This window comes from Canis aureus, chromosome 18, assembly GCF_053574225.1.
Source record: "Canis aureus isolate CA01 chromosome 18, VMU_Caureus_v.1.0, whole genome shotgun sequence".
Lineage (NCBI taxonomy): Eukaryota > Metazoa > Chordata > Mammalia > Carnivora > Canidae > Canis > Canis aureus.
Window position 1 is genome coordinate 33,859,471 of NC_135628.1, and position 12,943 is coordinate 33,872,413.

Below are 12,943 nucleotides of genomic sequence, written 5' to 3' on the forward strand. Positions count from 1 at the left end.
TTCTTCTTTCCCCATATCTATTAGCAAAAAAATAGCTGAATGTGAGAATCAGAGACTATTTAAAGCCAAAGAATAAATTATTTTTATTTTTCTTTCTGATCTCATTCATTAGAAAATGTGATAGGCAGTTATGAGCTAGCTAGGTAAGAGCCAATAATATAACCAATTCCAAGACTAATTTACTTTGCTTTTATTTTTATTCTATGACCTTAGTGGTTTGTAACAGGCACTGTGAAAATGGAGGTGAATGTCTTACACCAGATATTTGCCAGTGCAAGCCTGGCTGGTATGGACCTACTTGTGGTACAGGTAAAATAAATATTTCAATGAATAAATCAGTTAAAACAAATTTAAAGCTTAAAATTAATATGATAAGATTAATTTGAAGTTTTACTAAAACCCTATCTCTTATCTTGGTTCTTTTTCTTGTCTCAGACCATAGAGTGTATTTCAGCTTTACTGTTATCCACCCCAACCAATACCTTTCTTTTTCTTTCTTTCTTTTTTTTTGGCGGGGGGGGGGGGGTTATTTCCATCATCCACTTGCCTTAGAGTGGAGAGAAACGGATCTGTGCTACATCTTCTCGATCTCTTTCAAGTTTTTTTTTTTTTAATCACAACACAGACATTCTGTTTCACGAAACATTCAAGCAATTGAGTTAAGTGACACCATCACATTATTCTGTTTCTTTATCACAATATCAGGCTTACTTCTTTGCCAGCAATGTTTGCAGGTATCTATGTGTAATCTAATCTATTGTGATCTAATGACTTCACAAATTTAACTTAATGTTTATAGCTTGCCAACTATGTGTGAAGCATGATGCAAGGGGGAAACAAAGATCAGTTTGATGTTTGCCCTGACTTCAACTAGCATAGCATTAGTGAAGGAGACTTAGGATACAGTTATTTAAAAAGACTGTGATACAGGTTGGATTATAATTGGCAATGTAATTAACGCACAGTTCCTTGGAAGCAGAGAGGACAGAAATTCATTCTGGCATGTACAGTTTGGAAGAAAATAGTATTGAGGTAGACCTTGGAGGATAGGTAAAGTCTGGGTTGAAAAAATGAATTGGGGGTGCCTCTCAAAGTGGGACAAGGGAAGAAGCAAAAACAGAGAATGCTTTTGAAAATGTTAGGACTTGAGTGTTCCGGGCAGCCCAGGTGGCTCAGCAGTTTAGCATGGCCTTGGGCCCAGGGTGTGATCCTGGAGTCCCAGGATCGAGTCCCACATCAGGCTCTCTGCATGGAGCCTGCTTCTCCCTCTGCCTGTGTCTCCTTCTCCCTCTGTCTCTCTCTCTCTCTCTCTCTCTCTCTCTGTCTCTCATGAATAAATAAATAAAATCTTAAAAAAAAAAAAAAAGAACGACTTGAGTGTTCCAATTTGGATTAGGAAGGAGACTTAAAGAGGTATTTGAGTAGATTACAGACCATCCCTTAGTGCTGTTGAAATGTCTTCTAGTTTCCCATCATGTTCTCAGCCTACAGAGGGCATTCTGAATTCTAATGATAACCTCCATATTCTTAGCGTGGTATTATTTGTAAACTTAATGAACAAACTTTCAAAGCTATTATCCAGTTATTTCATTCCTCTTATGTTTGGCGAAGTCAAATTAATTGTAGGTTATGGGTTTTACTTGCAGTAAAAATAAAATATTTCATTATGCACTCTTTTGTACTTCAGTGCAGCTTTCATTTTATAAATAATAAAACTTTTATGGTGTCTCTTCCCCCTGCTGTTCAGCTTTGTGTGACCCCGTTTGCCTCAATGGTGGTTCCTGTAATAAGCCAAACACTTGCCTCTGTCCAAATGGATTCTTTGGTGCACAGTGTCAGAATGGTAATTAGTTTTTATGTCTTTCTTTTTTTCTTATAAATAAAAAGGGAAAAAAAAGGGAAAAGTATAAACAGAATTCAGAGTAAACATAAGATAAGTCTCAAAAGGGAAGATGCTATTTTTTTCTCTATTTCTTGTGATGTTGCACCTGTGGCCACCAAATGACCAGATCATAGAAATGTATGAGTTATTATATAAAATATTTGTATTGGGATCCCTGGGTGGCGCAGCGGTTTGGCGCCTGCCTTTGGCCCAGGGCGTGATCCTGAAGACCCGGGATCAAATCCCACATCGGGCTCCCGGTGCATGGAGCCTGCTTCTCCCTCTGCCTGTGTCTCTGCCTCTCTCTCTCTCTGTGACTATCATAAATAAATAAAAATTTAAAAAAATTAAAAAAATAAAATAAATATTTGTATTTATTCAACATACATTAGGCTCCCGACCTTGGCACTTGTCTGTGCAGTTCGATAGGATCAAAGTGTGAACCAAATAAGCAAAGTTCTCTTGCAGTCTGTTGTGTGCAGTGGTGTCATTTTTATTGCCCCCACAGCAAAAGCATTTGATTTATGGCTAAGCTAATGTCTGCTATTATCTCATGATCTCTCAACTTCAGTTTTATTAAACGTTTATGAAAAGCTAGCTATGCATGGCACTGTGCAAGGTGATATGGGGACCTAAAGATGCATCATTTCCCCCCTTTGTGGCCTGCTATTTTAATGCTTTTCCTGATATAGTAAGGATACAGGGTTTTGTTTTGTTTTGTTTTGTTTTTTCAAAATAACGAGCATGTCCTGAAGCTCACGGTGTAGTCATGAATTAATATCAGTAAATGGAATTTAAAATGTATTTTCTACATCATCATATCTTTGGGTTTATGCAAAATGCAGAGTAGATTTTTAGTAGAAACATGTCAGAACCTGTCATAATTCAATTCCTAAAACCTATACTTTCCTTGCCATGTTATACTTTGATGTGATTTCATTTCTTTTATTTGGAGGTTGGCTAGGATTCTTTCATTGCCATTGAGGTAGGGAAGAAACCATCACTAGAGTACTAGCTATATAGGCATGGCAGATGAGTTTTTCTAATTAAGATTTCCTTTAAGGAACTAGTTTGTGAAAGGGGAGGAAGTAAAGACTAAGTTAAGGCAAAACCTTGGAAACCAAGCGACTATGTCTAAACCCATATTTATGAGCTATAGATGTAGTTTTGACTAAGAATGTAAGAGAGAAATAAAAAGCTGATCTCTCTCATGCTCCTTGCAGTAGATGTAAGATAAGAGTGAGAAAACTTCTCTAAACTTTATATGCCAACTGTATAACTGGGAAAGGAGCAGATCTCTCAATTATTAAATATTGAACTAAAATGTACCTATTGAACATATGTCATGTTAGCAGGTTTTGGAATTAGGTAGCCTCTAAAAGTTGTAGCTGGCATGGTTTGAAATTTACTTAAAGTCTCTAGGATTAGACCTCCTGACTTTCAGGTTTGAACTAGACAGTTGCTGTAGGATTAAGTGAGACATACATACTGTAAGCACATGGCTAGCTACCATAAATAATAGTATTTTTTTTCATTTTTTCGTTTTTTTGTTTTTAGAGAGGAATAGGAGGAAGGGCGGAGGTAGAGGGAGAGAGAGAATGCTAAGCAGGCTCCATGCCCAGAGCAGAGCCCAATGTAGAGCTGATCTCATGACTCTGAGAAACAACCTAAGCTGAAATCAGGCTCTTAGGTAGGGCGCTTAACTGACTGAGACCCCCAGATGCTCCATTGTCTTTAAGACATGCTGGACAAGATGCAGGAGAGATAAAAAAACATGATCTTTATTATCATTTACAGAAAAAATAAACTTTAAATTTCCAGGCAGGATTGCTTTTTTATTTTTTTTTTATTTTTTATTTTTTTTAAGTAAAGGCATTTAATCATCATGTCTGGAAGAAACATGAAACAATAAAAATTCTCTCGTAAAAGATGATAAATATTAACTTCTGAATTCCATGGAGCAGAATCATTTACACAGAAAATACGAGTAATAGCATAGTCAAGGTTATCCAATAAATATTCCTAACAAAGCCAAGGATTTATTGTTAAAATGAATTTTCACTAAGCATCCACAGAAATAAGTCACATATAAAGCTCTGCCTTTATTCAAAAGTCAATTTAAGATTATTTTCCAAAAATCCTATGACAGATTATTGACATTTTCTAATTTCTGCAGGAATAGATACATTTCTTATTTTGAACCAGGTTTTAACTTATTTTCTTGGTTCCATCCAGATCATTTCACTCACTCTTAACTTATAAGAGTGGTGAAATATAAGATTCATAATTTAAGCATTATAATACCAAAGATGCCATTTGTTGTGAACATTTCATCAATACATTTCAAATTGTGCTAATTCACTAGCTGCTTAAAGCTATGAGCATTGGATTTTATGATTTAGAAAGGATGGTTTTAATCACCTGCAGTTGTGATCTTTTATTTTAATAGCACATTTCTCTGCCTTATGGCCCCATAGATAACAAGCACATGATGCAATATGTAATATATAATAATTGAATTTGTAATATTCACAGATTGCTGCCATGTGTTCTTTTAGCTATCTGTCACCCTCCCTGTAAGAATGGTGGCCGCTGCATGAGAAATAATGTGTGCGCCTGTCGTGAAGGATATGCTGGGAAGAGATGCCAAAAAAGTAAGACACCACTGGATGTATTTGCCAACCACAGGTAAAGCAGACACATTAAATCTCAAAAGTATTGCTGTTTCAGGGCTGTTTCATCCTTTTACCTTAAGGTATCTGTGATCCCATGTGCATGAATGGAGGAAAATGCGTGGGACCAAACATTTGCTCTTGTCCTTCCGGTTGGAGAGGGAAACAATGCAACATAGGTAAGAATACTCTTCAAATGTTAAAGCCTCATGAGAACATAAAGCAGAATTTACTACAAAAAAACATTTTCCTTGTTTTTGTTGTGTTGTGTTTTTTGTTCCTACTTTAGGGGATTCCCTTTTGAAATAGAGTAAAATGCCAAGCGCTCTGAATTCATTCTTTCAGGTTACCAGAGAAAGAGGGTGTTTTTCCAGTCTCTACACTGTGATTGCCAACATAAATGACAAGTCTTTAAGTCCTGTCTCCTTGTCATTAAGTAGAAGACAGGAGAAACGGTAAAAAATGACATTCCTCCACCCTGTCTCAGACCAACCAATTCAGAACCTTCCAAGTTGGGGTGCTCCTGCTTTCAAGTCTGGCTAGATTTTGAGGTGATAGCAGCTCTCCTCATCCAAATGATTCATTTTTTTTCCTTTTTTAAATTATTATTTAAAATTATCAGCTATTATAAGGTATTTATCAAAGTGAAAAATAAGAGGCAACTTAAATATCCAACAATTGAGGAAAAGTTGAAACACAATGCATTAGATCAGTGGAACGTTATATACTTATTAAAACCAACTTATTAGAGTCAGCAAGAACAGTGAAAAATATTCTTGGCAAAATGTTACGAGAAAACTTTAAATCATCAACTTTTAACTGGTTCTCTCCTTTAGTGAAATTTTTTGCGGTTTAATTTTTTAACTTTTTTATATTTCTGTTTACAGCTCTCTGCTTTCAGAAATGTAAAAATGGTGGCGAATGTATTGCTCCCAGTATATGCCATTGTCCTACCACATGGGAAGGAGGGCAGTGTCAAATACGTAAGCCTACAAACTTTGTCTTTTAGTCTACATTCTTGAACCTGAATCTTTACAATTATCAAAGTGTAGTGTGAGGAAAAATCACAGAAAAGAGCAAATCCCAGCATATTGATCCATTCAAAAAATGGTTTTAGAAATAAAGAAAATCTTATTCATTGTTACACCCATTCAAAAGGAGAAAATATGGTAAAATGATTTTAAGATTTTGTATGATAGAGTTAACTCCAAATTACAGTCTGTGCATTGCCTTTGAAGTTCTCTCAGGTGTGCTGAAGAAGCACTTAATATACACTTTGAGTATTTTTTCATATTATGAGAAAAATACATATTAATCATGAAAATAATAAAATATTAAAAAAAATTTTAAACTAAATTGTCCCAGATTTCACCACCCAGAACTAATTCCTTTTATGACTTTAGTATGTTAATATAGTTCCCTTTAGTTTTAGTCATAGATGTTACATAGATGAGGTGTCAGGATATTGAAGAAAATCAAATTTCATGAAATTTTGAAATTTATGAAAACTTGAAATACCATGTTAAAATATTTAAAAACTTGGGGATCCCTGGGTGGCTCAGCAGTTTAGTACCTGTCTTCAGCTCAGGGTGTGATCCTGGGGTCCTGGGATCAAGTTCCACATCGGGCTTCCTGCATGGAGCCTGCTTCTCCCTCTCCCTGCTTCCCTGCCTCTCTCTCTGTGTGTGTGTGTGTGTGTCTCTCATGAATAAATAAATAAAATCTTTAAATAAATAAATAAATAAATAAATAAATAAATAAATATTGAATAATTGACTCAATGGGAAAAACTGGAAATCCCCCCAATATTTTCAAGTGATCAATAATTGCATCATTTCAAAACTGATGATCCAAGTGCATTGTAAACTGAATATATACAGTTGCAAAATGACCATGTGTTTTTACTAGAAATACTTGCCCTGTTTTTTGATATTTTATGAACCACACTTCTTTCCATGTACCAGAGAATCTGCATATATCTTTTATGACTCTTTGACTTTATTTTATTGGTAACTGCTATTATAATTTGTACATTTTTCATTCTAAGAAAATATTATCAAAGAATTCACTAAGTGCTAGTACCTAGTTAGGAAATATCTGCTCAAAAGTTTGATCTGCTTGAAGGTCAGTGTGATTAAATTGCTAGAAAAAAGAGCTATTACCGTCAATTTGGCCTGCTTACTCTGGAGAGAGGTCTATGTGGACCAGGAGGGAGAATGATAAGATATTAAAAGCACATTAATGTGGGACGTGACCTAGTGTGTGTGGATTGAAGTACTCTGACCACGGCCTGAAGATGTGCCTCTAATTTTGTACCTTGCAGCTTCTCTGAGAATTTTTCAAAGTCCCCTTCCTCAAAATCCTTTATTTCCAACTGTCCAGAAATTCTAAATATTGACGTTACTTGAACTAGATGTCTTATTGCCATCTGCTGGAAAGTTCTTGTAACAAATATTCAAATCTATGATGTCTGTGATGTGAAAAGTTCTTCTTTAGCTGTGGAACTTTGTGCCTTACACAACCTGCCCAACCATACCTACCAGCCCTGAGAAGAACATAACCTTTTAATGTTGCACTTATACCAAAGAAAATATTATTCTTGAGTTATACAAGCTTTCATTACGAGCTCTGGAAGCAGATACCTCTCTCATGAAAAATAACTGTATTGTATGCAATTTTATATTATGCTTATTTTCACTCAGTATTACTTAAAAGCATTTTCTATGTCCTTCAAAACATAATTTTGAATGGAATATTAAGTTCTGTAATACATATAAAATGTAATTTTAAATGTAACATAATTTATATGTACATATATACATATGACATTCACTTGATTTTTACTCTTATTTTGAACATTATAGTCATTTACAGAGTATTACTCTACCAGGCATTTTCTCTATAAGTCAGTAGGTAGATAGATGATAGTGTAGGTTGATAGATTAGATAGATAGATGATAGATAAGTAGATCGATATTGAGGTATATTGAGATAGGTATAGGTATTAGATTTCATGAGAAGAGATTTTAAGGAAGAAATTGCTAGTGTAAAAATTTTTAGGAAGTTTCTTTTTTTTGTTTGTTTAAATGTTTTATTTATTCATGAGAGAGAGAGAGAGGCAGAGACGCAGGCAGAGGGAGAAGCAGGCTCCATGCAGGGAGCCCAATGTGGGACTCGATCCTACCCCTCTGATATCACGCCCTGAGCCAAAGGCAGACGCTCAACCTCTGAGCTACCCAGGCATTCCTTTAGGGAGTTTCTAATAAAGTTATTACAGTCAATGATAGTATATTAAATTGTCAATTTTTCCATACACTGGCCAGTACTGAATTATCTCTTTTAAACTTTTGCTAAATTATTAAAAAGCAAATTATGAATTCTATTTTATGTTGCTGATTTGTATCTCCTCTCTAAAGAAAACAAAACCATATACCTAGTGTTTAAAGTGTAGCCAATGAAAATTCTATTTGCTTTAATAATATCTTCATAGAAATGTGAAAATACTGTGTTGTGTTTTGAATGTCTTGTTTTTTTGTGTTTGAGTGTGTGTGTGTGTGTGTGTGTGTGTGCATGCACAGTGGCTGCACAAGGATGGGACTGCAGTTGGTCGTTCATAAAATCTTATGACTATTTTATAGTTGAGTAGCTGAATGGCTTCAGACCACCAGAATAGATGATGTCATAAGCATTTGTGTCAAAGGACAGTAATTGTAAAAATCTGTGTATTGCAGCAATTTGCAAACAGAAGTGTCTTTATGGAGGGAGATGTGTATTTCCCAATGTGTGCTCCTGTCGCAATGGATATTCTGGAGTCAAATGTGAAAAGAAAGTACAGGTATTTTCAATTTTAAACAGAAAATAAATATTATATATTGACATCTGCTGTCTACTCAGATATTCTACTTAGCAATTGACACCTACCTATTATGTTTATTTTCTTTTACTTCTAAATAAAAAACATGGGAGGATTTACTATTTGCCTCTGAAACTAAAAATAATATCATTTTGTATCATTATAGAGTTATCTTATTCAAAATTTTGATGTGCACTTAAGGAATTTTAATGAATAGATATGACTGGCAAGTATAATGTTTTATTTCATGGCACTGGAGCTGAAAGAAAACCAATATTCCCCAATATGGACTTAAGACCATTAATTTATATTTTGGTCAAATACTAGATTAAAAGACTACCTTCCTCCTCCCTCAATTTTTTTTTAAATCCACTACTTGATTGATTTGAGGATGAATTGTGTGCCATTAAAACTTTGTCTATCAGGCAGCCCCGGTGGCTCAGTAGTTTAGTACTGCCTTCTACCCAGGGCATGATCCTGGATCCTGGAGACCCGGGATCAAGTCCCACGTCGGGCTCCCTGCATGGAGCCTACTTCTCCCTCTGCCTGTGTCTCTGCCTCTCTCTTTCTCTATCTCTCTGTCTCTCATAAATAAATAAATAAAATCTTTAAAAAAAAAAAAAAAAACCTTGTCTATCCTCATTCTTTTCTCAGACAGTATTTCTTTTCTTTTCTTTTTTTTTTTTAAGATTTTATTTATTCGTGAGAGGCACAGAGAGAGAGGAAGAAACATATAGGCAGAGGGAGAAGCAGGCTCCCCAAAGGGAGCCCAATGTGGGACTCAATCCCAGGACCAGGATCACGGCCTGAGCCAAAGGCAGACACTCAACCACTGAGCCACCCAGGTGTCCCATCAGACTGTAATTCTTTCTCTTTATTTGCTCCCTATTAGAATCAATTTCAGGGAAAGAAAAAAAAAAAACCCTCTTCTTATCATTAGAATTTGGATCTATTTAAATTTTAAAAATCAAGAAAACAAAGGAAAAATAGATGCTTTCTTAGAGTTCCTGATAGAGCCCCACACTTATTTAGAAGGCCAGTGCTATAGAAACATCTATTTTAAGAGTTTCTGTAATCAAATCTGTGCTTACAAGATTAAACTGAATTTTATCTTGTCTCCAGTCTTAAATTTGTAAATATCTACAGCCAAGGTATTTTGTCAGTCCTAATTCCAGTATGTATGAGGGTAATGCTAATCGCAAAAACAACAACAACAGAAAGGCAGCAGAGCTCTCGAAAGTTTCTTAAAGTTAATCTGCATTAGTTTTAATTTAAAAAGCAATTATACAGCAGCCTGGGTGGCTCAGGGGTTTAGCACAGCCTTCGTCCCAGGGCATAATCCTGGAGACCTGGGATTGAGTCCCTGCATGGAACCTGCTTCTCCCCCTGCCTGTGTCTCTCCCCCGCTCTCTCTGTTTCTCATGAATAAATAAATAAAATCTTTTAAAAAATAAATAAATAGCAATTATATTCTATTTAGCATTTCAGAAAGCCCAAGGTTGTGAATATCAGTCTGCTGGAGTACCATAATTTGAAAAATGATAAAGAATTTTCTTTCTGAAGTGTGATAGTGAATCAATGTGGCTTAGAGGCAAAGTGGACATGCACTTGCACTTCTCCTTGCCCTGGTGTCCAGCCTGGATGCATACAAAACAAAAACAAAAAAAAACTCATAACATTACTGTGTTTTGAAAACCAGAATACCAAAGTTATTGAGTATCCATTTGATTAACTGTTGTTAAGAACAATAAATGTAAAAACCCGAATGCCCTGATTCAGCAGCAAACATGTCTATTATTTTATTTTATTTGAGATTTTTATGGCACAGAAAACCCTATGACTTCAAAAGCTTTCAAATCCACTTTGACATACTAAACTAGGTGTCTTCTCTATAACCTATATTTATCTATTTCTTCACTACCTCACTCCCTCCTCAGATTATCTTCATCCCCACTAATGGTGCTGCTGAGACTGTACCTGGAGTCTTATTAAGGAAGGAAAGAACAGTGGGTCATGGAGAAGGAAAAGGAAAACAAACAAACAAAAAAAAATAGCTCAGGGACCCCATGTCCTACTTTCCTATAATCTTCTCTTCCAAATTCTTGACTTCAGTTCTCACTTGAGCTTTACTCTATTGCTCATTGGTGAGCAATAACAGAGGGTAAAAATAAATTTCTTTTTAACAGGGAAAAACAAACAAACAATTACTATTTATGGGTTTCACAGAACCCTCCCTGACTCCTCCCCGAACTCCTCCCTGCTCCCTCCCTGTCTACCTTCCTGGCCCTTCTTCCAGCATCCTGAGGTAGTGGGGGGAAAAATAATGGAAGATAGTGATTGAGTTGCTAGAATTTCAATGGAAGCAACAAAACGAGAATTTCTAGCTAGAAACAAGTGCTAAAGACAGGTGGATTTATGAAAGGCTTCCAGAGGTTTCAGAACTTGCTGCCAGCTGCTAGGTACATTTAGCATTGGCCCTGCCACTTATTCACTCTATGACCTTCAGCAAGGTATTGAAACCCCCTGAGTTTCAGTTTCTTCATCTGTACTACGGTGCTCATAACACCTAATCATAGGATTGTTAAAGGACTAAATTAACACATATGCCTAGTATGGAGAAAACATTGTGTAAGTTGGTTATCGATTATTACGATTATTACATTGAATAGAGGAATAGACCTGTAGAAGGAAAAAAATGAGGAAAGAGACTGGAGAGAAATGTTGTCACACACTGAAAAAACAGTCTTTTCCTGAAAAGTTTCAGGAAGAAATGTCCTGGCTTCTATTCAGCATGGATGTTTCTTGAATACAACCTTTTGTCAAGATGGAGTAATGTAGTATCCAAGCTCCATTTAGTCACAACTGCTTTGATATTTAAATATGATCTGGATTAGATCTTAGTTTTATGAGAACAGTATTTAGTCTGCAGTGGCAAACGTAGAACCAAGAGCTTTCTGTCACATCAGAGAAAAGGAGGTACAAATAATGAGCAAGGGTCAAATGGTTTTCTAATATTCATTGAAACTTGATTTCCCTCTTCCTACTACAGACAAAACGCCATTAATATCAAGTTATGTGCATCACAAGCCTGTTGTAAGAATGAAATTTTTAATTCAGAAAAAGTTGAAGATAACTACTTGAAGTTGATTTGAACCTAATTTTAAAAATTATTTAAAGACTGAAGAAACTAATAACATATAGAATGCTCTTACCTGTCATTGTTAGAGAATATCAAAGAAGAAATCCAGGTAATCTGAATTGACCTGGAAATGTGATTTGTTATTTTCATATTGAGATGATGTATCTGATATTTGAGACATTCACCATAACCTAATAAACTGAGTATTTCCCAATTCTTACTGTGATGGTGTCTTTATCATCAAGAGTAAGTCATCAGTCAACATAACAGAAGCCATTTGATGTATCCAGATATGAAGTGTTTAATGCAGAATTAGGAACTCTGAGGATTCTTGGAAGAGCTGGAGGTGAGGGTGGGGAAAGGGGAGGTAGAGGTCAGGAAAGCAGCTGCTGGAGCTCAGAGAAGTACATATTGAAGACAGCCTAAAGGCTCAAGCAGATGCCTTTCAACTTTCTTAGAGCTGCTGCAATACTTGAGAATCTTTAAAAACTCCACCAATTTCTCAAGCAAAGCAGGTCATTATAAAAAAATTGTTGCAAAGCCACTGTAATTTTTTTTTTTTATCTATCCAAATACCTAGATGCAAACACCTTGAAAAAATAATGACTTCCATTTCCATCTCCTGTCTCTCTGGAAAGCTTTTCTCATCAGCAAACTCTAACCGAGAACCACATAGAAAAGGGGATTCCGGAGAATCCAGCCTTAGAAGGAAGTCAGTGTTACCGACGAGACAATAGTAAGCTACTAGAAGACATACCCTGCATTGTACTTATTGCTTTGGGCTATATTCCAGAGACTAAAGCCATCATTTTTCCATGATAAAAATACTATATTTAGTTTTGCTGTTTTTTCCCCTCAAGTCTTTCTGTTGCTCTAACCTGTACCACTTCTGAATGAAGTGGAAGAAATAATGAAATTTTTGTCTTGGAAGGCTTACTTGGTCACTGTACTGATATGTAAAAAAGAGCATGAAATTGTCTGTTTCATTTTTCCATTCTTTTGGTACCTTGATCTATTTTGATGTAGAAGCAAAGAGAGAAACTATCACAAAATCAAATCCTTCTACAAATATCAAAAGAGAAGTGAATGCTAAATAAAAGAAAAACTTTTTTTTTTTAAGATTTTATTTATTCATAAGAGACACAGAGAGAGAGAGGCAGAGACACAGGCAGAGAGATAAGCAGTCTCCTCTCAGGGAGCCTGATGTGGGACTCAATCCCAGAACCCTGAGTCGAAGCCAGACGCTCAACCACTGAGCCACCCAGGCGTCCCAATAAAAGAAAACTTAATGGCATTAATTATTGGGGAAGTAGGTAATGTCAACAAGTATAAACATGTGATTGAAGGATTTGCCTCAGATATAAATAATTCTAGATTATCTACAGTTATAAATCTTT

General features: G+C 35.7%; 1 protein-coding gene across 3 annotated transcripts in view; it reads left to right on the plus strand.

Moving 5' to 3' along the window:
• Positions 1–12,943, plus strand: part of VWDE (von Willebrand factor D and EGF domains) — a 99,158-nt gene that overhangs the window by 64,204 nt on the left and 22,011 nt on the right. For 2 of the 3 annotated variants that reach the window (XM_077856739.1, XM_077856737.1), the window contains 6 exons: positions 214–309; positions 1,748–1,843; positions 4,441–4,536; positions 4,638–4,733; positions 5,442–5,537; positions 8,286–8,389. In XM_077856739.1, coding sequence (XP_077712865.1) covers positions 214–309; positions 1,748–1,843; positions 4,441–4,536; positions 4,638–4,733; positions 5,442–5,537; positions 8,286–8,389 — 584 coding nt within the window. Of the gene's footprint in view, positions 1–213; positions 310–1,747; positions 1,844–4,440; positions 4,537–4,637; positions 4,734–5,441; positions 5,538–8,285; positions 8,390–11,456; positions 11,761–12,943 lie in introns of those variants that run through there. The other variant, XM_077856738.1, reaches the window with a different exon arrangement.